Here is a 23,704-nt window from a genome sequence, read left to right on the forward strand (position 1 = left end):
GTTCTGCTGTCCCTTTGAAAGGTACGCCCTCCCAATGGAGTGAGATCCCCTCTCCCCGTAGGGAGATCACCCTTGTGCCAGGTCCCTGGACACAGTGTAGGCTTTGCTGATTGTTAACCTTGAACTGGGCCACTAGTTACTGCACTAGTGGGCCCTGCATTCTCAAGTCTCAACCCAGACTTGTTCCTTTATCCAACAACTAACTTTGGGCAGTCTGTGCCTTATATACCCCAGGAAACAGGCACATCTCTGATGTCACTAACTGTGGACTCAGAGTATGTAGCCACTCCCCTCCATACATATGACACCTCACCAGGATGTGAGGGCAAACCTCCATGATTACTGCTGGCAACCCTGTAACTTACCAGGTTTACGGCCAGCATGAGAGGAAACTGCAGACCATTTTACAGCATGGCTACACATGGCTAAGGCCGCGCTTATAGTGCTGGCGACACGACCGATGACATCACCCGTCGCCACCCGCGAAAGTTGTAATTTGTTTTTTTTAGCGACGTGACGTTGCCAGTGATGTCACTAAAGGGCGGGCTGCACAATTTGATTGGTTTAGAAACAGTCACATGTGGCGACTGTCTCTAAAAAATCAAATAGACCCGGCTACCAATTTTCCAGATGCTCCGTTGCTCCGTCACCATCGCGCTTACTATAAGCGCTGGCGACAGAGTCAATTGTTTTGTTTTCGAGCGCCGTCACCGTCGCGGGCACTATAAGCGCAGCCTAAGTCTGCTTGCACTAAGATTATAAAAACGAGAATCTAGCAGGGAATAGACTAAAAAGGAGAGAGTCATTTGGTATGTTACTAGTATTTTTTTTATTAATTAATCAAATTATATTCATGAGTTCCAGTCCAGCACAATAAAGTGTATATATATATATTTAAAAATTGGTGTGGTTCTTGCTTTGCCTCATCCTCAGTTAAGAAGCTGTCTGGGTCTCTCCCTGTTATATAGGTCATTGGTTGTAAGTACCAGTGAGCTGTTGGTCTGGGTGGGTTCAGTAAGAGCAGATACCCCACACATACCCCAGTACTACCCCGAGTAGGCCACGTGCTACATAGCGTAACACTATGCTACGTTGTGTAACACTCTGCTATTTAGTGAAATACTGCAATACTGTGTAACACTACTATATAATTTAAAACTTAGTTATACAGTGCAGCATTCTAGTTATACACTGGCGACACACTTTATTCGAGCTCGGCTAGTCCCACGAATTCGGGTATACCCGGGTGTATTGAGGTTTGTGACTGTTTTCTGCCCGAGTGCATTGGGTTATTTTCCAGGCAGGGATTGAAGCATTTTATTCCCGCTGGCTGCAATACTGCACAGTAAATATATATATACTGCATTAAAATTCATGAATTTATGCCATCTGGTAGACACGCGAAGCATTGCAGCCTATTAAATCCTAATCATTATCATTTAACAGATCAGCCGCCCGTCAGCCAGGCATGAACCCAGGCTGGGAAGGCAAACGCAACGGGGCTTGTCAGAGGTGAGGAGCGGCGCATTCCAGGTATCTGCCAGGTACATACTGGGTATTTGCTCGAATAAAGTGTGTCGGTGCAGTACAGTGCAGCATTGTACTATACTGTGTAACACTCTGTCATACCATGTAACACTGTTACAGTAACACTCTGCTATACCGTGTAACACTTTGCTATACATCTTCTGTGGCTGCAGGCTTCTCTGGCAATACAGGAGTTAACGCATCTTGAATTAACCATTAAGAATAGCAGAGCAGGTGTTTAGTGGCCGAGTGCTTTCACCTTCCCGCATGATATGTTGTGACGGTGGCTTTTAAAGAGGTGACATCTCATAGTGTGCCCGTCCCCACACAGGGGAAGAAGCACTGACTGTCACCCCCTCTCCCAGGTTAATAATAAGCCTGCTTTATCACTCCTCCTGGCTCCCAATTGGCTCCTGTGTAGAATCCTGGGCTAGAAAAAGACAGATCAATACTATCTTGGACTTGACTCCTACACCTGGCACTGTCCTGTGTTCCTGTCACCCCATCCTCAGTTCCCTTTCTACACTGTAAACTCTCTGAGATCCCCCCACCCCCTCTTATCCCCCCCCCCCCCCCTTGTGGCTATTTTGGAGGGGTGAAGGATGTTGCCCTGGATTGTCACTGTGGTGCTGCTGGGGACAGTGTGTCCCCCCAAGGTGAGTGACCCTATGGGGACAGCAGTGGGCGGGGGGGGGGGCAGTGGGGCCTCTGCATTTGGGACAAACCTCAATATCTGCACGGAGAGTCAGACATGTAATAGCAGTTGTGACAAGAGGTCAGTGGGTTAAATGTGTGTGGAGGGAAGAGAAGGGACGAGTGACAAGAAGAAAGGATCAATTATGACATATTGGAAGTAAATGACTAAAGTCTCCAGAGAAAACAGCGGCAAAAAACAGGACGAGATTTGTCCAAGGAAACCCCCTAAATTTCAATAGCATCTCATTTCTTTTTAGATATCTGGTGCTATTTTTTTATTTATTTTTTTGCATTCGTTTCGCTCAAGTTTTTTAGCCCAGAAACTTTAGTTAATATGTCCGCTGTGGTTAAAGTGACTTAAAAAAGTAGTGTTACAGTCTAATTAAAAATAAAATCTAAATTAATGTAACAGTGGGAAAAAGCTATGGTGACCATATTTTAGAAAGATTTGTACAATACTTCTGCATGTTATTATATCTCTGCATGTTGTTATGTCTTTCTGTGTGTTATTTGCATTATATTATATATCGCTCTGCATGTTCTTATACTGTAGATCTCTGTGTGTTCTTATATCACTCATATACAGGTCTGCTAAACGCATCCTCTATTAAGAATATAATATTCTCCTCCTTTCTCCGTTTATGTAATGGAGCCCTTTGGCAGTGAAGGGGTTAAAGGCTATTCAAATCCCACTAAAAGTAACGGGACATCCTGTTAAATCTGTTCATTCATATGTGGCCAGTATGTGGGAGGTAAAATTCCCCTGCAAGCGCTAACACGACTTTCTTTTACTAATTTCTGTGTTGTGTTTAGATTTTTTTTAGGTTGGTCTGATTTCTAGTACATTTCGTAATTAACCCAGATCCTACTCAGACCTGGCATCTTAAATACGTATTAATGCAAAAAAAAAAATTAATACAACTGATTTGTGCACCCAAAAAATATTTTCTATTTCCTTCTAGTGCCGATATAGCAATTTTTATACAAATCCTTCTATAGCTCTATATAATTGCTCCCTATAACTCCTCTTATTGTCCCGTGTAACCCCTCCTATTGCCCCATATAAACGCTCCCTATAACTCCTCCTATTGCCCCATATAACCTCTCCCTATAACTTCTCCTATTGCCCCATATAACCTCTCCCTATAACTCTTCCTATTGCCCCATATAACCTCTCCCTATTGAAAAAACATCGATGGACATTTATCAAGGTCTGCAAAACTGGGGCTAACAATACTGCACCCCATATATCAGGGGTGCGGAAACTTTTCAGTTTGCGTCCCCCCTGCCAGCTCTCCCCCCTCCTTACCTTGTCTCCGACGCATCGCCGAAGACAAGGTAAGGGAAGTTGCAGCGACTTCGCGCGATCCCCAGGCAATTCATTTAAATGCCTTGGGGAAGAGTGCGGGGCCTCTGTAATCACCGCGCCCCCCCTGGAACATCTTGCGTGCCCCCCAGTTTGTGCACCCCTGCCATATATCAAGGAGAAAATCCCACATTCTCAGATCTGCTGCTGTGATAAATGACTCTTTATGGGCCATTTTTTACTAAACCGTGTTATGCCGCCTGTAATAGATGTGTGCAGAGGTACATATAATGGAGACCGATTTGGGTGCAATTATAGCTTGGCTTTATTGAGCCTGTTCCTTTATCCAGGCAAAACATACAAAAACAACAAAATAACAAACCCCTATCCCTTTGTAAGGGCTAACTTACTTCCCCAGACTCTATCTGCAGGACTGGAGGGATATTCCCATTACCAGCCTATCACTCCAAAGTCTCAGGAGGCACCTAAAGCAGATGGTCTTCCATGTCAGTCTTTGGAAGGTTCATGGGTCCTCTGTGTCTAGGAAATATAGGTTTCTGGGTGGCTGGATGTCTTGATCTCAGCACAGCCTTTGTGCTTAATACAGTGTCAGTGTGCAGGCTTCTCTGCTTTCCTTCTGTCAGCCCAAATGTGAGCTAAGAAAAATCTCTCCCCTGTTTCCAATAGGAGGCTTTTCTTAGAGCTCTTATGTGGCCAAGTGAAGTCTAGTTAATTGCCTGTCTGCAATTAACCAGCTCCCTGCTGGATTTAGAGGCAGTTTCTCGCAAACAGGGATGTCCCTGTTACACCGCCTTACAAATATAGAAACTTAGAGATTGACAGCAGATAAGAACAACTTACCTCCCCTGCCCCATTCGCCTATCTGCTGGGAAAGCACAGACCCTTTTAGATTCTTTGGGTTCTCTCATATTTAGGGTAGCCTTGAGTCTATCCCAACTACTGTATGTTAAACTCCCTTACTGTATTAAACTGTACCACCTCTGCTGGGAGGCTGTTCCATGGATCCACCACCCTTTCAGTGTAGAAGTACTTCCTAAAAAAAGAATGGAGTGGATTCCAAGATGTACATATGGGATACACCCAAAAGAAATATAATTTGGTGTTCAAGACCCTGGCTACAGTGTATCCAATCTTCTACACTTTAGCACTAGCAATAGGGTATATATACTATGCATAGGGTATATATAGCTTTTGATATAAAATATACACAAGAGGCTAAATAGAATGAGGTCAAGTTTTTGAGACAACGTGCTGAAATAGATTACAAAAATGACGCAAAACAAAATAAATACATCACCTTTGATGTTGTTGATTATAAATATGGAACAAGAACAGCTGGGGGAAGGTGGAAATAATAACAATAATAAATACTAAAAATAACAAAGATAATATTATCCGTGACAAGAAGAGCTATAATGGCAATGTCGATCTCCTTCCACACAGACGTGCTCAAAATGTACTTATTTTAATTCATGAATATAGATAAAATAGAAGCCAGCTTTATCAAGAACAAAAACAAAGAAGATTTTCCAGAAATAAAATCCATTTATTAAATCATTACCAGAATAGATAAGATCAGATATTGAGAAAACATTTGCTCATACCACATGGAACCTATATAAACAAATTTATGGAGGAAATAGAGGTGGAGCATGTTATACGTCTGAGGAATAATGTATATGTTGAGAAGAAAATACACCTGTATGGATGACTCTTGTTAATGGAAAAAAAATACCTCAGTTACATGATTTTAATTGTTGGTTTGGTTATTAGATACTGTGGCTGGTTCTAGAGTCAACTTTATAAGGAAAATAATACAAAATATTGAAATATATTGTAAAGTAATGTAGTTATCTGATATTTCTATACGCTGTTATTTTTGTATAACATAAAAGAGTAGGAAGAATAGTAATAAATAAATAAGATCATAAAGATATAAGGGAAAAGTATAGATAACAAAAACTTATGATGGTGCAACAACTTTGCTGACATACTGTATGTGACAAATATACAGTACTGTAAACTATTATTATTATTATTAAACTGAATTGAAATGCCAAATTTTCAATAAACACACACACACACACACACACACACACACACACACACACACACACACACACACACACACACACACACACACACACACACACACACACACACACACACACACACACACACACACACACACACTGTAAACAGTTGGCACTCCGGTAGTAGAAATAAAGGCTGGTGCTTGTTCCATATGGAGTAATATAGATAAACATTACCTGTAGGTAATCAAGAGGCAGCACTCAGAAATGTTGTTAAAAAAGGAAGTGTATTAATGCACTTCAATCCGGATGAATCCGGATTTATGTGCCACTGTTCATCAATACAATTCCTTTTTGAACAACATTTCTGAAGGCTGCCTCTTGGTTACCTACAGGTAACGTCTATCTATCTATCTATCTATCTATCTATCTATCTATCTATATGTAAATAGAACAAAGAGCGCAAAATCCTATATAATATAAATGTGGGCAGTTTAATAAAAAACAGAGAAATCCTATTCCCTGTAGATAGAAATAAATGGTAAATACAATAAAAATACAATGTACATAAATGTTTCAAATATAATGTGCCAATCGGGAGTTAATACTCAATGTGGAGGAAAAATGAGTACTCAGGTTGAGGCTAGCAATGCACGCAGTTATTCAAGGGTGTGCAATCGGCTGTTAGAAAATTGCTAATTCGCATATAGGATGCGTATATATCCATATATTGACTGTAGATAAAGTCAGTATGTTAAACAATGGATAGTCAATCCGGTAGCTAATTTTAGGAAGTATCCTGGAGAGAGAGGAAATAGAGAACGGTCTCACCAATGATGATAAAAGGTATTGGATCCGGGAGAAGTATATTCAGTGCCCTGTCAGCACACCCCTGATGAAGTCAGCACATCAGCTGACGTAAAACGTAGGGCTACGTCACAACTTTGAGTACTGATCAGCTGTGTGAGGACTCCCCCTAGGCTGAGGCTGCCTGGAAGTTGAAAGGAGCGTGCAGGCTGTTTTTACTTTTGGTAGCGTTCTTGATTTGTACTCTGGGAGGAAGGGAACCGTGGAGTTTGGCTTATTGCTCACGGGCAGTTAGCCTGTTTAACACATCAGACTTACATGCCTACCTGCGGTAACAACGGTTACCCATCTGCATTTTGATCCGCTTTTGATTGATTGATTTCAAGAGTTTTGCACCACTTCACCGCATTGTTCCCAGATCAGCACATCCTGGCCGCCCTGCTGTTCATCTGAGAGGCCTAGATGACAGGACACTGAATATACTTCTCCCGGATCCAATACCTTTAATCATCATTGGTGAGACCATTCTTTATTTCCTCTCTCCCCCAGGATGCATCCTAAAATTAGCCACCGGATTGACTATCCATTTTTTAACATAGTAACTTTATCTACAGTCAATATATGTATATGGTACTGTATACATTCTATATGCTAAATAGCATTTTCTATCAGCCGACTGCACACCCACGAATACCTGCGTGCATTGCTAGCCTCAACCTGAGTACTCATTTCTTCCTCTACATTGAGTATTAACTCTTGATTGGCACATTGTATTGTATTTTAGACATGTATGTACATTGTATTTTTATTATATTTACCATTTATTTCTATCTACAGGGAAAAGGATTTATCTGCTTTTTATTAAACTGCCCACATTTATATTATATAGGATTTTGCGGTCTTTGTTCTTTTTGCTAACATTTATTGGATTTGGATAATCCGGTTTAGAGCTACATTTTCCTTCATGAACACATTTCCTCTTTCACAATTTGATCACGGTTATTAATTAATTCAAGTAGTTAATTAATTATATATATATATATATATATATATGTGTCACATTTACGCTCACATTTATTTTTATGAGTGTTTGAGCGCTGGTTCTTTTTCTTTTTTGATATATACCCTTACCATATATATATATTACAAAAAGAGAGAGAACAGAGAGGGAGAGAGAGGCTTCCTATCAGTAGTAGTGTGGATCTGTAAATAAAAAGTAGTGGTACTCCATACCTCTCTGTACCATCCCATTTTGACCACACCCTATCTCATTCTCCTGCATCTTTACACCTTCCCAGGTTGCTGGGGTCACTCAGATCCACAAAGAGGGATACTGCGCCTTCTATGATGAGTGTGGCCTGAACCCTGAGGTGTCGGGCAGCCTAATACCAGCTAACACCCCCTGTGAGTCGAACACGCCTGCCAGGAAGGTCAGCGGCCAGCAGCTCACACTCCTCAAGGAAATCTGCCCCATGTTCTTCATGGGAGATAACAGCACCTACGCCTGCTGCACCAGCAGACAACTGCAGAGCATCAAGAAAAGCTTTGCCCTCTCTAAGGTCGTCCTGAGCCGCTGCCCATCCTGTGCGGAGAACTTCGCCAACATCCACTGCCAGAACATCTGCAGCCCGGACCAGAGCACCTTCATCAACGTCACCCGTACCTTTAACACCACCCTGGCAGGTCAACCTATGCAGGGCCTGCTGGAGTATGAGTGCTACTTCCGGCGCCAGTTCGCTGACGAGTCCTTCAACTCCTGCCGCAACGTTCGTCTGCCCTCTACAGGGGGCTATGCTATTGCTGCCATGTGTGGCAAATACGGGGCAGAGCTGTGCACAAGCCAGCGATGGCTGGACTTCCAAGGGGACATCAGCAATGGGCTGGCACCATTGATAATCGACTTCCGGCTGCTGGACAACAGCACAGAAGTTGGGGATGGCATTGTGCCACACTACAGCAAGGTGTGGGGGTGCAATGAGGGACACGGGGGGGAGGCAGAGAATGCCTGTACCTGTCAGGACTGCAAGGAGTCATGCCCCCAAATACCCCCTCCGGTCCCTCTGCCCGATCCCTTCAAGATAGGGGCGTTGGACGGGTACCTGGTGGTGAGCCTGGTGGTTTTCTTCACGCTGACCCTGCTCTTTCTGGTATTTTTGTGCAGCCGTTGCAACAATAAGTGCTGCAAGAAAGACAAGAAGGTCACGGAGATGCCAAAGCTGACCCGTGCCAGCCTGAGCTTCTCTGAGAAGCTGAGCCTAAGGACCAACCAGTCCCTGTCACGGGCATTCCACTGGTGGGGCATCCGTGTGGCATCCTACCCTAAGACAGCCATCGGGGTCTCGCTGGTTCTGGTGGTGGGGCTCTCAGCCGGCATGGTTTTCATCAAGCTGACTACAGATCCTGTGGAGTTGTGGTCCTCGCCCAACAGCCGTGGCAGGCAGGAGAAGGACTTACACGATGCCAACTTTGGACCATTCTTCCGTACCAACCAGCTGATCATCACGGTGCAGAACCGCTCCACATACACCCATGACTCACTCTTCTTTGGAAGGCAGAACTTCAGCGGGATCCTCTCCCCAGATATCCTGCTGGAAATGCTGGATCTCCAGGACCGGTTGCAGAGCATCGAGGTAAGTGACAAGGTCACCTTAACCCCCATTAGAGAGGCTTACAAATGCACTAAGAGGTTTCAACAAGGTGCAGGAGTGGAGCATATATCAAACAGAGGGAAGTGCTAGAATAAGAGGTCATGCTCTGAGGCTGGAGGGCGAGAGACTACAATTTAAAACAAACCTCATACAGAGATAATTACATGGAGTAAAACAATGAAAAAAAAGAATTATTAGCAGTCTGATCCCTTTGTAATAAATCAGCTAGTAGTTTAATGACAGCTGATATCAACCTGATATTGTCCTGTAACAAAGCAAAGGACATTTCTGCACCCCACTTTCTATATGTGTCAGAGTATCTGTATGTACCCGGTATATCACATCTGTATCTACTGTTAGCCTTCAATTCTATGGGGACTACTGTATGTATCACAGCAATTTTGGAGCAAAACCGGGGGGTATTTTCATCCAGCACCTATGTATCAAAGTATATTACTCCAATTTTGTCCTGTCTGCCCCAACTTGTGAATATGGGGAATGTCAGTAGGAGGAGTTGGGGAGGATACCTGGTGCATATAGATCAGTGTTTTTGAACCAGGCTTCATGGGAACCCTTGGTTCCCCAGGCATCCTCCCTGTAATTTTCCGGTCATTTTAAAATGGTACCAAATACAGAAGAATATACAATGCATCTGATGTCAGGCTTGCTGTTAGAGAGGGTTGGGGGTTCCTCAGAATTTCACATAGGGTTCCTTCACCAAAAAAAAGGTTGGAAACCACTGATATAGATTACAATGAGATGTATCACATTCTGCGTCTCTCTGCGTCATGCTTTTCACCTTTGGCCCCAAAAATCATCCACATCAGAAGTGGTGTAAGTCTATAATTCTGCATCAGGTATAAGAACCTGTTCTTATATAAAGTATGCCTCAGCCTAAAAAATGGAGCAGTGCGTCTCAATACTTTCTTTACGTTGATACATATTATTATTATTATTATTATTTAGCACTAGGGATACACCAACTCCTTCCCACACACAGTTATGGAAAACGTTCATGTAAATTCGCAGGGAATTTTTGGCTGGCGAGAAAGGTTGTGAAGATATGAAACTTTGCCCAAAAAATCCTACCGTGAATTTCTTACTCAAAATGTTAACCCACAATGTTCGCAAAAACATATATTATGGTTTTTTCTTTGACAAAAAAAGAACATTTAATTTTTTGGTTGGTAACAGGGAGGGCGGAGAGTTAGTAACTGGTGGAGGAGGGAAAGAGTGGATAACATGGGGGGGGGAGAGAGCTGGTGACATGGGTGGAGAGAGTTAGTGGATAACATGGGGGGGAGAGTTGGTATGTAACATCGGGGCGAGAGATCGGGTAACGTGTGGAGAGAGTTGGTAACAAAGGGGAGAGAGTTGGTAACATGGGGGGAGAGAGTTGGAAACATGGGGTGGAGGGAGTGGGTAACATGGTGGGGAGAGAGTTGGTAACATGGGAGGAGAGAATGGATAACATGGGAGGGAGAGAATAGGTAACATGGGGGAACATGGGGCGAACAGAATGGGAGATATCACAGGGATAAGTAGTGTTGAGAGGGGGAAAGAGTGACATGGGAAGGGGAAAGGAAGCGTAACATGGGGCTAAGGCTGACATGATGGGGGCTTGTGTCAGAGGGGGTTTGGGATAGTGATAGAGAGTAACATTGGGGGGAATAGGGGGACTGTACTTTTGCAGGTAAGCTGCTTTAATGCCGGTGCGCTCATAAATACTGCCCTGCTCCTCTCCTTACACTCAGAGTTCGAGATTAGCACAGAAGAGGGGTATTTATCAGGGCTCTGTCATTAAAGAGCTGACGAGAGGGAAGGGGAAGAAACTACTATGATTATTTGTGGCAGTAAAGCCCCTGTCCCCTCTGCTCCTGGGAGAAAGAGACAGTGGGCTGCTGCACTCAGACTGTGTGCCCCCGATGCCGGGGCTTGCTGGGGATTTTCTTGGGTCCCCAACACAAAGTTATTACCTGACATGAAAACAAGCTGCGTTTAATATGTGCATCAATACAATCCACGCAATGATAAGTAATTAGCTAAGTTGCCGATCGATCAGCGAAGATTCGGCTCGTTGGTTCACTAAATGGCTGTCAGTACCGCAGAAGAGGACCAATGATGCAAAGTTCTGTGTGAAAGATCATGTGACCGGGCAGTCACTAGATACAATTGGTGCATGTCACTGGTATTTACACCTTTTTACCGGGATCATTCACTGAGCAAAACAAGTTAGTAAACCAAATTGTAATTTATTTCCTTGAAACAGACGTACACACAGTGGATTACAAAATACAGAAGAAAACACACTTACTGGGGGTCTGGGCTGCAAAACTAGACTTTCCTAGGTGAAATGGTACATAAAACAAAGTCTTTAGGTTGACCGGGACTTGTCCCGAAATGTCCTGGAACTGAAATCGGCATAAAGTTCCTGATGCCACCGCTCTCTTTCTTACGGAGATGCTCAAATCCCTTGACCGGGAGTTAGTCCCAAACGTCCCTGAACTGTTTTCGGCTTGCAATCCTAGCCACAACCGCTATATTCCATTCTCAGAACTTGGCCCCGAAAAGTGGGACTTAGAAAATATTTCGACATGAAATTTCTGAAGCCGGCTCGCTGCTATTTCTCCAAGAGCATCTTTTTGGACATTCAAATTTGCCGCTGCTGTTCTGGCGCTTAGAATCTCTCCTCCGGATTGGCTGAGGGTTTCTTATAGTATTTCAGAGTTCATTCATGAAATACGGCAGCCAATCCGAGCGTGGGAAGATTCCTACCAGCCTATCAGAGCGCCGCCAGTCTATCTAAGCCGGGCAAGCGTGGATTCAGAATCTGACAAGGGCATGCGCCAACCTGGCACCTCTGCCACTTGTCAGGCAGAAGCTACCCGCAGGTTAGGCTCCTCACAGTCTGGGCTGGGGCAAATGGTGGTCCGATGATTTCCATTCAGCCCAGGACGTGGGAACTTGAGGCTAGCTCCGCTGCCCAAATGGCTTTCATTCCTGGCAACCTCTGAGGCTTTCATGTCTGGGACCCGAGCAGACTTGATGGCACCAAGCTTGATAGCCACATGGTCTCTCAGAACCGTGGACCTGGAAGTCCCCAGCTCATATACTGTGCACAAGCATTTATACACTGTAAACATACCTGTTTAATAAAATATACTTTACACCAGGCCTGCACAACTCGTAAAGCGAGAAGGGCCGAACTGCTGCAAGGAAAAAAAATTTGGGCCGCACGGGTAAAATCATCATCATCATCATCATCATCATCATCTCTCCTCCAGCACCTCTCATCATCATCCTCATATCTCCCCAAGAACCCCTCACTATCAACCTTTGCGATACTCCCCATCTATCTTTCATACCCCCATCTCTCCCCCTCACCCACACACATAATACTCCCTCTCCACATCAAACACACAATACCCCCCTGCACACCACACACATCCCACCCCCCCTGCACCTCACATCCTTCTCCCCCCCTGCACCTCACATCATTCTCCCCCCCTGCACCTCACATCACTCTCCCCCCTGCACCTCACATCACTCTCCCCCCTGCACTTCACATCACTCTCCCCCCTGCACCTCACATCACTCTCCCCCCTGCACCTCACATCACTCTCCCCCCCCCCCTGCACCTCACATCCTTCTCCCCCCTGCACCTCACATCATTCTCCCCCCCTGCACCTCACATCACTCTCCCCCCTGCACCTCACATCACTCTCCCCCCTGCACTTCACATCACTCTCCCCCCTGCACCTCACATCACTCTCCCCCCCTGCACCTCACATCACTCTCCCCCCCTGCACCTCACATCACTCTCCCCCCTGCACCTCACATCACTCTCCCCCCCTGCACCTCACATCACTCTCCCCCCCTGCACCTCACATCACTCTCCCCCCCTGCACCTCACATCACTCTCCCTCCTGCACCTCACATCACTCTCCCCCCTGCACCTCACATAACTCTCCCTCCCTGCACCTCACATCACTCTCCCCCCCTGCACCTCACATCACTCTCCCCCCTGCACCTCACATCACTCTCCCCCCCTGCACCTCACATCACTCTCCCCCTTGCACCTCCAATCATCCCCCCTGCACCTCCAATCACCCCCCTGCACCTACAATCACCCCCTGCACCTACAATCACCCCCCTGCACCTCTAACCACCCTCCCCTGCACCTCCAACCACCCCCCTGCACCTCCAATGACCCCCCCTGCACCTCCAATGACCCCCCCCTGCACCACCAATGACCCCCCCTGCACCACCAATGACCCCCCCCTGCACCTCCAATGACCCCCCACTGCACCTCCAATGACCCCCCCTGCAACTCCAATGACCCCCCTGCACCTCCAATGACCCCCCCTGCACCTCCAATGACTCACCCTGCACCTCCAATGACCCCCCTTCATCTCCAGTGACCCCCCTTCACCTCCAGTGACACCCCCCCAACACCTCCAATGACACCCCCCACACCTCCAATGACCCCCCCTGCACCTCCAATCACCCCCTATCACCCCCCTGCACCTCCAATCACCCCCCTGCACCTCCAATCACCCCCCTGCACCTCCAATCACCCCCACTGCACCTCCAATCACCCCCCTGCACCTCCAATCACCCCCCCTGCACCTCCAATCATCCCCTATCACCCCTCTGCACCTCCAATCACCCCCCCCTGCACCTCCAATCACCCCCCCTGCACCTCCAATCACCCCTGCACCTCACATCACCCTTCCTGCACCTCACCCCCTGCACCTCACATCACCCTTCCTGCACCTCACCCCCTGCACCTCACATCACCCTTCCTGCACCTCACCTCCCCTGCACCTCACCTCCCCTGTACCTCACCTCCCCTGCACCTCACCTCAATGCACCTCACCTCACATCACCCCCGGGACCGCGGGGAATCGCCGCCATTTTTTTTTTTTAAATCTCATCGCGGGCCGCACAGAGGGGCCGGGCGGGCCGCATGTTGTGCAGGCCTGCTTTACACTGTTATACTTTCTAAGTATTTTGGTTATGAGGGTTAGACTGAGAATCTGCACTTTTATTCCCACTAGCCATATCCCCAGCACACTGCAACCCTGACTTAGACTTTGGGCCTCATGCAGAGAGCAGCGCTAACAGGGAAAGCGGCATTTTTTGCCGAAATCTGCCTTTAGAAAGGCAGATAATGGAGAGTTTTGAAAGAAGCGCCATTTTTTTTTTTTATTTGCAAATTTCGCCGCGCGGCTGGAGAGAACCTAAATCTCTCCAGTTTTGAAAACGGCCGTATTCAGAGAGGCGCGAACGCCATCTAGCGGCTGTTCGCGCCAAAAAATGGCGCGATTTTCAACATTTTGCTTCGCCAACAAAAGTTGGCAAGAAGCTGGAGCTCGGCGGCCGGTGGGGGAGATATCGCTGGTTGAAACTCTCCATATGCAGACAGGATTTTAAGTGCAGTTTTATGACCTTTCTGCATATGGAGATTAAATCACGCCAAAAAAGGTACTAGTTTTTTCTTTCTCCAATTAATTCCACCGCTGCTCTCTGCATGAGGCCCTTTAAAACATCTCACAACCTTATGTATGGTTTGAGTACCCCCAGGACCCCTATACCAGATTCTGGGGGATCTGGGGCCACTTTAACGTTCCAGTGATACCACACATCCCTATGCCCCATTTACCTTTCTGGTCTGTGCTGAAGCAGGGAATCCAAACGGTGAGTGGCACAAGCGTTTTCAGGGCAGAATTTTGCCTGGAACATTGTGCCTATATGTATCCGGGATTCCGACCTGATTCCCGGGTACATTTTTGGGATATCCAGCAACTCTGGACCCCGACTACCAAGGCACAATCTTAGAAGACTTTTTCTGCTTGCTGGCACACCTGGAAAGGTAAAACACAGAAAATTCTTTATTGTCACATAATTTTATACAATGCATTGACAAACATTGGGCTCAAGAGCTGACACTCCTGAACTCCAATACATGGATCAGGGGTAACCAGACGGGCTTAATCTCTATTGTGAGCCCGGTTACTCCCTCACCGTCACAGTGCACTGCTAGAGAGAGGGCAGGGCTCCCCTTCTCCACCCCCCCTCTCCCCTCTCACCCCTTTCCCCCCCCCCCTCTCCCCTCTCACTCCTTTCCCCCCCCCCCTCTCCCCTCTCACCCCTTTTCCCCTCCACCGCTCCCGCCCCCTTCCTTCATCTCACATTTCTTACATTTATTATCTAAAGCCTTAGCTATACCAGTTTTGGAAAAAAATTCTCTGAGACAAGTAATAAGAGTACCTGACTTTTTGGACTCTTTCAGAGAATTTATTAGTTCATATTATGTGGATGTCTATCTTTAAAATATAATGCTCTATACTTTCAATATTCCATTTCTTGTTTCAACTATTGCATTTTTTCATAATCATGTAATGATAAGCTGTCTTTGTGTGTTTACGTGTCTCTGAATTCAGATTCATCTATTCATAATGGACTAAATATACTAATTATTAACAAAGTATAATTGGTTATAATATATATCTATTTTCACATTTGATTTTGTTAAGGTTCATGATTGCAGTTATCATGAAAACAATTCAACTCCACATGTTTATGTGGGGTTCAATATATGTTCTTAAACATACCATCAAGTCTCTAAAATTATAGGCTGTACTCAGATTCATGATGTATGTTTGCTTATCACTTATCTTTTACTATTTTACAAAACAATTCAATTTTTTTAAATGTTTTGTTATTTAATTGTTTGTTTATTTATCTCTATATTTAATTTTCTATCGTTATATTGCCTTATTTACTATATCAATATCAGATGGACTTATTTTCTTATTCTTTTTTTTTTTTTTCTTTTTTTCTTTTCTTTCTCTTTCTTTTCTTGTATTCATTTTGTTGTCAAGCATATTATCTGTTCACCTGTTTCTCTCTATATGTCATTATATGTTAATTGACATCAGCTGTTCTGTCTCTGAGGGGGAGGTATATATAGTACCTTCATCTCCTAACTGCACACTACTTGAAAAAGCGCGTGGGAGGAGGAGTTATGTCCTATCTTTGTCCGTTTTTATGTAGCTGAATAAATGGATTTTAACTTCTAAATCAGCTGGTGAGTTTCCAACATTATTTCACTTGGAGCGGCAGTCACATCGCTCTTTCTTTTCTGCTCAAAAAGAGGTGTGCCAGAGCTTGTTTCAGAAGAGGAAGGGGATGTGACTTTATAAATGGTTGTTACAGAAACACAAAATGCTTGTTACATTATGATACATTAAAAATGTCATTCAGAGTTGTTTAAAAAAATGCTACAAGTATTTTCTCAAAGTACAGAATTGATTTATAAAAAAAAACACACATAGGATATTGCTTAGTCTGTAGCTTTAAAATAACAACAGACAGCAGGAGTTCCCTGTTGAGTTTTGGGGTCCACTGTCTTTCCTTCCGCCCCGTTACAGGTCTGGTCAGAGAAGCACCAGAGAAAGATCAGCCTGAGGGATGTCTGCTACGCCCCACTGAACCCGTCAAATGCCAGCGCCTCCGACTGCTTCGTGAACAGCCTGATGCAGTACTTCCAGAACAACCGCACGCGCTTCTCCATGAACGTGACGCAGACCCTTTCAGGGCAAGAAGGCATAGTGGACTGGAGAGACCACTTCCTGTACTGTGTCAAGTGAGTGGCCATTGACACAACCCAAGCTTGATTGATCACCCCTTGCGTTACTGCTTCATAGAGCGATATTTATTTATAAAATATGTTAAAAGGTAAAATACATTGGGAGTTACGTCTGGTTCCTAAGTATCTCCTGGGTACATAATACATAATAGGCTTCCTGTATCCCGTGTGTCGCACTCAATTCTCCTCCTCACTTTTAAAGCTTTACTCTTCTGCTCCTCCTTACATCTCAGCCCTAATTTCTCGCTATATACCTGTCCGACTCTTGCGGTCTGCTCAAGGATGCCTTCTGTTTACCCCTTTTGTGTCTAAAGCCCTCTCCCGCCTTAAACCTTTCTCACTGACTGCCCCACACCTCTGGAATGTCCTTCCCTTCAATATCTGACTAGCACCCTCTCTATCCGCCTTTAAGACCCATCTTAAAACCCACCTCTTTAAAGAAGCATTTCAGTAGCTCCGTGGCTGATACTTTACACCTCATGCATAAACCTTGGCCCCTTGCAGAAGCACTTACCAGAGCACCTTCCTACTGTCTCTATACGTTCCTCCTACTTACCAATTAGATTGTAAGCTCTTCGGGCAGGGATTTCCTTTTCCTAAATGTCCCTTTTATGTCTGAAAGCATTTCTTCCCATTATGTGTTATTTGTATTATTTGTTATTTATATTATTATCATGTGTATTACTGCTGTGAAGCGCTATGTACATTAATGGCGCTATAAAAATAAAGATATACATACATAGGCTGACAATATTACAAATAACAGTTGCAAACATGTTTAAAGTAGGAAACAGACGAAGTCTTGAAAGAACATTCAGGGACCCCACAGTCTGCTCTCGGCCTCTAACCCTGATGTCCTCTCTCTCTACAGCTCCCCCCTCTCATTTAGAGATATCACAGACCTGGAGCTCAGCTGTATGGCAGAATATGGGGCCCCTGTTTTCCCCTTCCTTGCTGTGGGGGGATATAAAGGTAACAGCCTTAGCTCCTCTACTCCCCTGCTGACACCCCACAAACTTCTCTACTAATCCGCTGACACCCCGAAATCTCTCTACTCCCCCGCTGATACCCCTTAACCCCTCAATTTCCCCACTGACCCCAAGCGTCACTCCCTCACCTTTCTTTACCTGCTGAGCATCTCTCTCTCCCACTCCCAGCAGAGCGTTGTTCACTTACCCCTCCCTCTCCCTACAGATGGTCAGTACTCTGAGTCGGAGGCTCTGATCCTCACCATCTCGCTGAATAACTTTGCCCGCTCTGACCCGCGCTTTGACTTTGCACTGCTTTGGGAGAAGCGATTTGTGGAGATACTGAAGGAACACCAGAAAGACCCCCGCAATAACCTCACATTCGGATTTATGGCCGAGGTGAGAGAGCAAGGGAGGGGTGGGGGGGGGGGGGTGAATTCGCATTGTGTGTATCTGTATTTGCCTATGTATGTAACGGTCTATCTATCTTTAAAATGTCTGTCTGTCTATATGTCTGTCTTTCTGTCTATACAGTTGTCTGTCTGTCTATATAGCTGCCTGTCTGTCTATATAGCAGTCTCTGTCTGTCTATGCAGCTGTCTGTCTATCTACAGTATACATCTGTGTCTATCTGTCTATACAGCTGTCTGTCTATACAGCCAGGGCCGCTGTGACAGTAGCTTTGTGATGGGCTATTAATAATACACACCAAAAATATAACTGGGTTGAACTGAACGAGGCTTAGATATGATAAAATATAAATTATTCCTTGAAAAAGGTGAACACACGAGATTATACAAATAACAGACAAAATATGACACTTACTTAAAGGTTAGGACAAGAAAGCCATCAGGATACAGGATGGGCCATTTCTTCCATAATTCAGGTTCAGATGTTGGCATCACAGCAATACATGAAGATCATGCAGACCATACATGAAGACATTTGAGTAAGGGGTGACCCTTTCAACCCCCTCTCTTACAATCAAGGCGCCGAGCTGTCTAGCAAAAATCTCTTTGAAGGAGATTTTGGCTTCCCTGTAAGTGTGAAGACCGACACTTAAAAACACTCAGCCCCTTTGTTCTTGCCCTTAGCATAAACAATCAGGACAGTTAGCTTTTGATCACCGGGCTATGTTAATTCCTCAGGATGCCCTTCCTGCCTTATTTAACATAGCAGATGGAGTCTGCATTTTTCAGAGCAGATCCAAAATCCCATATACATTTTAATACCTACACATATTAAAATACCCGGTTCTGGTAGGCCCAGCGGGTCCAAACTTTCCATACCTTAATGACGGAAGTGGTACACTATAGGGTCCAAGTTTCAGCCCTCTACGACCTTCGGAACCGGAGTTATACGAATACCACATAAATCGTTTCATATTTTATTATAAAAATCTCCGCTAAAAAGAAATATCAGATTTTCACTAAATCCCCATTGAAAACAACGGGCTCCGCCGCCATGGGTTTCAATGGAGCAACTCCGCCGTTATAGTCAATGGAGTTTCCCGCCATAGACTTTCAATGGAGAAACCGCTGCCATTGAAGTCTATGAGAAAATCCACAAATCTTTACATTCGCCCACACTCCGTCTGGTTGGTCTGAGGGGGCTGGGAAGGGGCATGCATTAAAGCCGGAACCTTGGCTACATGCTACCCAAATCCCATCCCTCTGGTCATTCCAGAACCGGAGATATGGACTTACATTTTTCAGCATTTTACACTTAGTCGTTTTTTCGCCATGCGGCTTTTCCCCATTGGAATCAATGGCCAGCGCCGCTATTGACAATGCATGGCGCCCGCTGCCATTAGATTCAATGGTGCGACCCTCCTTCTCCGCTCGACCCTTTACGGGGGTCCCTCATTCCCGGACCCGGTGTGGATCGTGTGTGGGGGTTCCTAGGGGCTAGGGACAAAAAGAACTTTATTCCCAGGGGCCCTAGAACCCAAGATTCCCATGCCAATTGTCGTTGAACTTGACCGTAGTGATTAAACTCTTTTAAAAGACATTGTATCCGCATTTGCGGTCTGCGGTTTGGATGGCTGCCAACCTATTCCTCGAGGCCGGCGTTGAGGAATCTCCATTGAAGTCAATGAGCCCATTGACTTACAATGGGAAACCGCTGCTCCTCCTCTCGGACGCCACCTGCTGGTCATCGCTGGAAAACAGGTCCAAAACCGCTACTTCTGCCATTAAAAAGCATGGAGGCTCAATGGCGACCTATGGACGGCTGCAAAATGGAGCCTGAAAAGGCGGGAAAATTACACAAAAGGCTATAATCACTATTTTAACATTAACCCCTTCCCTCCCGCATCAACCCTAGTGTATGTGTGTGTGCAAACACCTGGATAACACAATACATTTACACAGGGGAATAAACATTTGGATACTGAAGCAAGGCAAAACACATTACTGGACCTCAGTCCAGTTAACCCCTTGCTTCACAGGTGAGAGTAGAGGGTGGCCAAATGGGGTGTAACCCCTTTAATCCCGGGCCAAACACTCTCTATCTTGACAGCTGCAGACAGATTTCCTGGGGCCCAGGACTAGAGTTGGGTCTGGGACCCCCCCTCAGTGGCACCCCCACTCCGGTGGTTCACCCAGCCCCCCGCCATTTCACACCTCACGAGCCCCCTCTATTTCCCATCCTCTACCAATGTATTTCTCTCCCCTCCATCTCACTCACTCTCCCCTTCCCTCTCGCATGTATTTCTCTCCCCTGCATGTCACTCTTACTCCCTCTTTTCCTCACTCACTCCCTCCCCCTCTCTCCTCTCACTCGCCTCCACTTTTCATCAATTACCCCACTCTCACTCAATCCCCCCACAAAATACATACCAAAAAACCCCACCCCCCTAAATACATATAACCCCACCCAGCAATACATAATAAAAATACCCCGCCCCCATCAATACATATTAAAAAAGCCCCCACCAATATGTCACGGGAGACCAGGTTCTACAACACCTTTTTATAACTGGGATAATTTGATTGAGCAAAACAAGATGGTAAAATAAATGGTAATTTATTTCTTATAAAAGACAGAAACACAAAGTTACACAATTCAAGATTAACACCCTTACTGGGGATGGGGCTAACAAATAACTCCGTTTCCGGAACGAAATTCCTTCAGATCACCTTTTTAGAGCACTTTCCAATGACCAGTAGTTACTCACAAAAAGTCCTGAACATCTGTTACTTCGCCGCCGTTGGTGTGGCGCTTGGAATCTCCTTGGAATCTGTGCTCCCCCTTGGCTGCAGGCCCTCTTAAGCTTTCAGGCCCTCATACACTAACCTGGACAGCTTATCAGAGCGTGGGAATTCTCCTGCCAGCCAATCACCAATTTGCCAGTATTGTAAAGCAGGGTGGGCACCTTTTCTCGGGTAGCAAGTGGGCATGGGTTAACTTGGCCCCTCCGCCTCTTTGCATACTGAGACCACCCTCTTTGCTCCACAGTCTGGATTTTGGCAAATGGGGTTTGCTTGACTTGTGTCAGACCAGGATGCGTGTACTCAAGTGTAGCCAGGCATTCCCCCAGTCCCCCAGTTCCACCCCCTTACCTCCGCTGCTGCGGAGAATGATGTGGGGAAAGTGCAGGAGGCGATGGGCTCGCCGGCGGATCCCTGCACAGGGTGCCGCCATGTTGGACTACGCGTGCATCACTGCGGTTGCGCGTGCGCGAAGAGGTCACGGTGGCCATTGTATGAGTCGTGCATGCGCAGTGAGTCGTGCACGCGTCAGCAGTAGTAACAGGCTGCAGAAGGAACTACAACTCCCAGACGGCATAGGGAGGGAGTACCAGCTGACGCAAGGGAGCCAATAAGGTTGCAAGACTCCCTGGGGGAAGAGATAGTCTTTCGCGTGCTGAGAGACAGGAAGGGGCAGTCAAGACCACGACCTTAATGGCGCAGGTAGGGTCCACAGAGCTGTGCTCCAGGGACTAGGCCAGAAGTTACCCCCTTATTGAAATTGCTGTAGGGAAAGCCTTAAGGTAGGGACCCTTCTCACCATAGAATTAGTGTGAGAGATGCTGCAGGACACTGCCTGAAGAAGAGTGCAGTTTGCTATCTGACAGCAGATCAGGACTCCATATCAGAGACTGCTTGTAAGGTGCCATCCGGCTGGAGGCCCCTTCAGAGAAGCCAGCCTAAGGATCTACCCAAGAGAGGAGCATCAGACCGTGCCGCGGAACCACGTCGCAGGTCTAAACACCGCTGCTGTTTATCCTGGTCTGGACAAAGACCAGGGAGGTATTCCAAAGTGCACCACCGGGCACCAACACAGGGAAGCGCACGTTCCCCTCACACACTTTGGGAAAGAGACACTCAATGGTTAAGTGCCATTAGACATTCAGTGGTTTGGGGACATTCACCTGGACAGTGTTTTTAGTGGGTCATATTCTGGAGCTGTGTTACTGGGTTATGATATGGTACATGCATTATACAAGAGTTTAGTAAATACTGTTCTTATACAAACGTGTGCAATGATTGTGTATGTTGGTTCCGGTGAGGGAATACTCCCACCACGCTGGGATCCCTTACCGGTGGAGGCGCGGCACCGTGAAGTAAGTGTATCAAAGGCTCCCAGTGACGGGGGCTCAGGCCTCCTGGTAACCACACAAGTAAAAGCTGCACGGGTAGTTCAGTACGAGTCCTGATCTGCTCTCAGATAGCAAACTGCACTCTCCTTCAGGCAGTGTCCTGCAGCATCTCTCACACTAATGCTATGGTGAGAAGGGTCCCTACCTTAAGGCTTTCCCTACAGCAATTTCAATAAGTTCCTCTACTGTGTCTCAGGAGACTAACTGGGCCCTTGGGGGTAACTTCTGGCCTAGTCCATGGAGCACAGCTTCGTGGACCCTACCTGCACCACCAAGGTCCCGGTCTTGACTGCCCGTTCCTGTCTCTCAGCGCGCGAAAGACTATCTCTTCCCCCAGGAAGTCTTGCAGCCTTATTGGCTGCCTGGCGTCAGGTGGTACTCCCTCCCTAGTCTGGGAGTTGTAGTTCCTTCTGCAGCCTGTTACTACTGCTGCCGCATGCGCGACTCACTGCGCATACGTGACTCATACAATGGCCACCGCGACCTCTTCGCGCATGCGCAACCTCAGTGATGCGCGTGCCTCCAACATGGCGGCACCCAGTGCAGGGAACCGCCGGCGAACCCATCGCCTCCTGCACTTTCCCCCACATCATTCCCCGCAGTAGCGGAGGCAAGGGAGTGGAACTGGGTGCCTGGGAGAGTGCCTGGCTACATCAGTATAGCATTATAGCAGTATAGCAAGTAAGTACTCCGGACAGACACAGAGGCACCAAGCTTGGTCGCCAGCTGGGTTTTCTGGAATCCATGTGTAACGGGTTTCCCCCCTCCCCAATCTCACATTGGCCCGGGTGGTCTAACCAGTCCCCATTACGTGTTCGTGTTTGATGGTGCACCTGTAGGCAACAGGACTCCTGAGTCTCCCGCTTGATGGTATTAGGGGATGTCATCAGGACAGGTAGCTGAGGTAGTGGGTGCGAGTTCAACTTACATCATGTGCAGCGCCTCCACCTCATCAGGGTCTGTGCTTCCGCAGGGAGATGGTCCTGGTGAGGAACTCCTTCTTGGTGGTGACTGCCACTGCTGAGTAATCTCACACTCACACAGTGGGGTTTTCATTAACAAGGTCATCTTTATTGTAGATTGGGATGTAGCAGACTGCCCCATGCAGCTGCCGGCTCTAGCCGCACATCTCTTCGTGCTGTCCCTTTGCCAGGTACGCCCTCCCGTATTGAAGTGGGATTCCCCCTTCTCCTAGGGAGACCCTCTCTGTGCCAGGTCCCTGGACACAGAGTGGCTTAGACAGGCTTGATTGGTCAACCTGTACCGCTAGTTACTGCACTAGGGTCACAATGTGTTCCTACAATCCCTTATGCAGGAGAATACAATTTACCAGCAACTTCACATAACTGCTGGAACGACTAACTAACTGACAGTGTTGTGCCTTATATACTTCAGGAGGCAGGCGCATCACTGATGTCACTATCCAGGTGTAAGGAATCCG

At 46.3% G+C, this 23,704-nt stretch overlaps 1 protein-coding gene across 2 annotated transcripts in view; it reads left to right on the forward strand.

The window, feature by feature from the left end:
* The first annotated feature begins 2,059 nt into the window (after positions 1 to 2,059).
* The window catches only part of NPC1L1 (NPC1 like intracellular cholesterol transporter 1), a 72,370-nt gene continuing 50,725 nt past the window's right edge, over positions 2,060 to 23,704 (forward strand). The window contains exons 1-5 of one of the 2 annotated variants that reach the window (XM_075601719.1): positions 2,060 to 2,183; positions 7,689 to 9,020; positions 16,475 to 16,689; positions 17,564 to 17,664; positions 17,887 to 18,059. In XM_075601719.1, coding sequence (XP_075457834.1) covers positions 2,130 to 2,183; positions 7,689 to 9,020; positions 16,475 to 16,689; positions 17,564 to 17,664; positions 17,887 to 18,059 — 1,875 coding nt within the window. In that variant the 5' untranslated portion in view covers positions 2,060 to 2,129. Of the gene's footprint in view, positions 2,184 to 6,565; positions 6,907 to 7,688; positions 9,021 to 16,474; positions 16,690 to 17,563; positions 17,665 to 17,886; positions 18,060 to 23,704 lie in introns of those variants that run through there. The other variant, XM_075601720.1, reaches the window with a different exon arrangement.

Source organism: Ascaphus truei, chromosome 5 (genome assembly GCF_040206685.1).
Source record: "Ascaphus truei isolate aAscTru1 chromosome 5, aAscTru1.hap1, whole genome shotgun sequence".
In the NCBI taxonomy this organism is placed as follows: domain Eukaryota; kingdom Metazoa; phylum Chordata; class Amphibia; order Anura; family Ascaphidae; genus Ascaphus; species Ascaphus truei.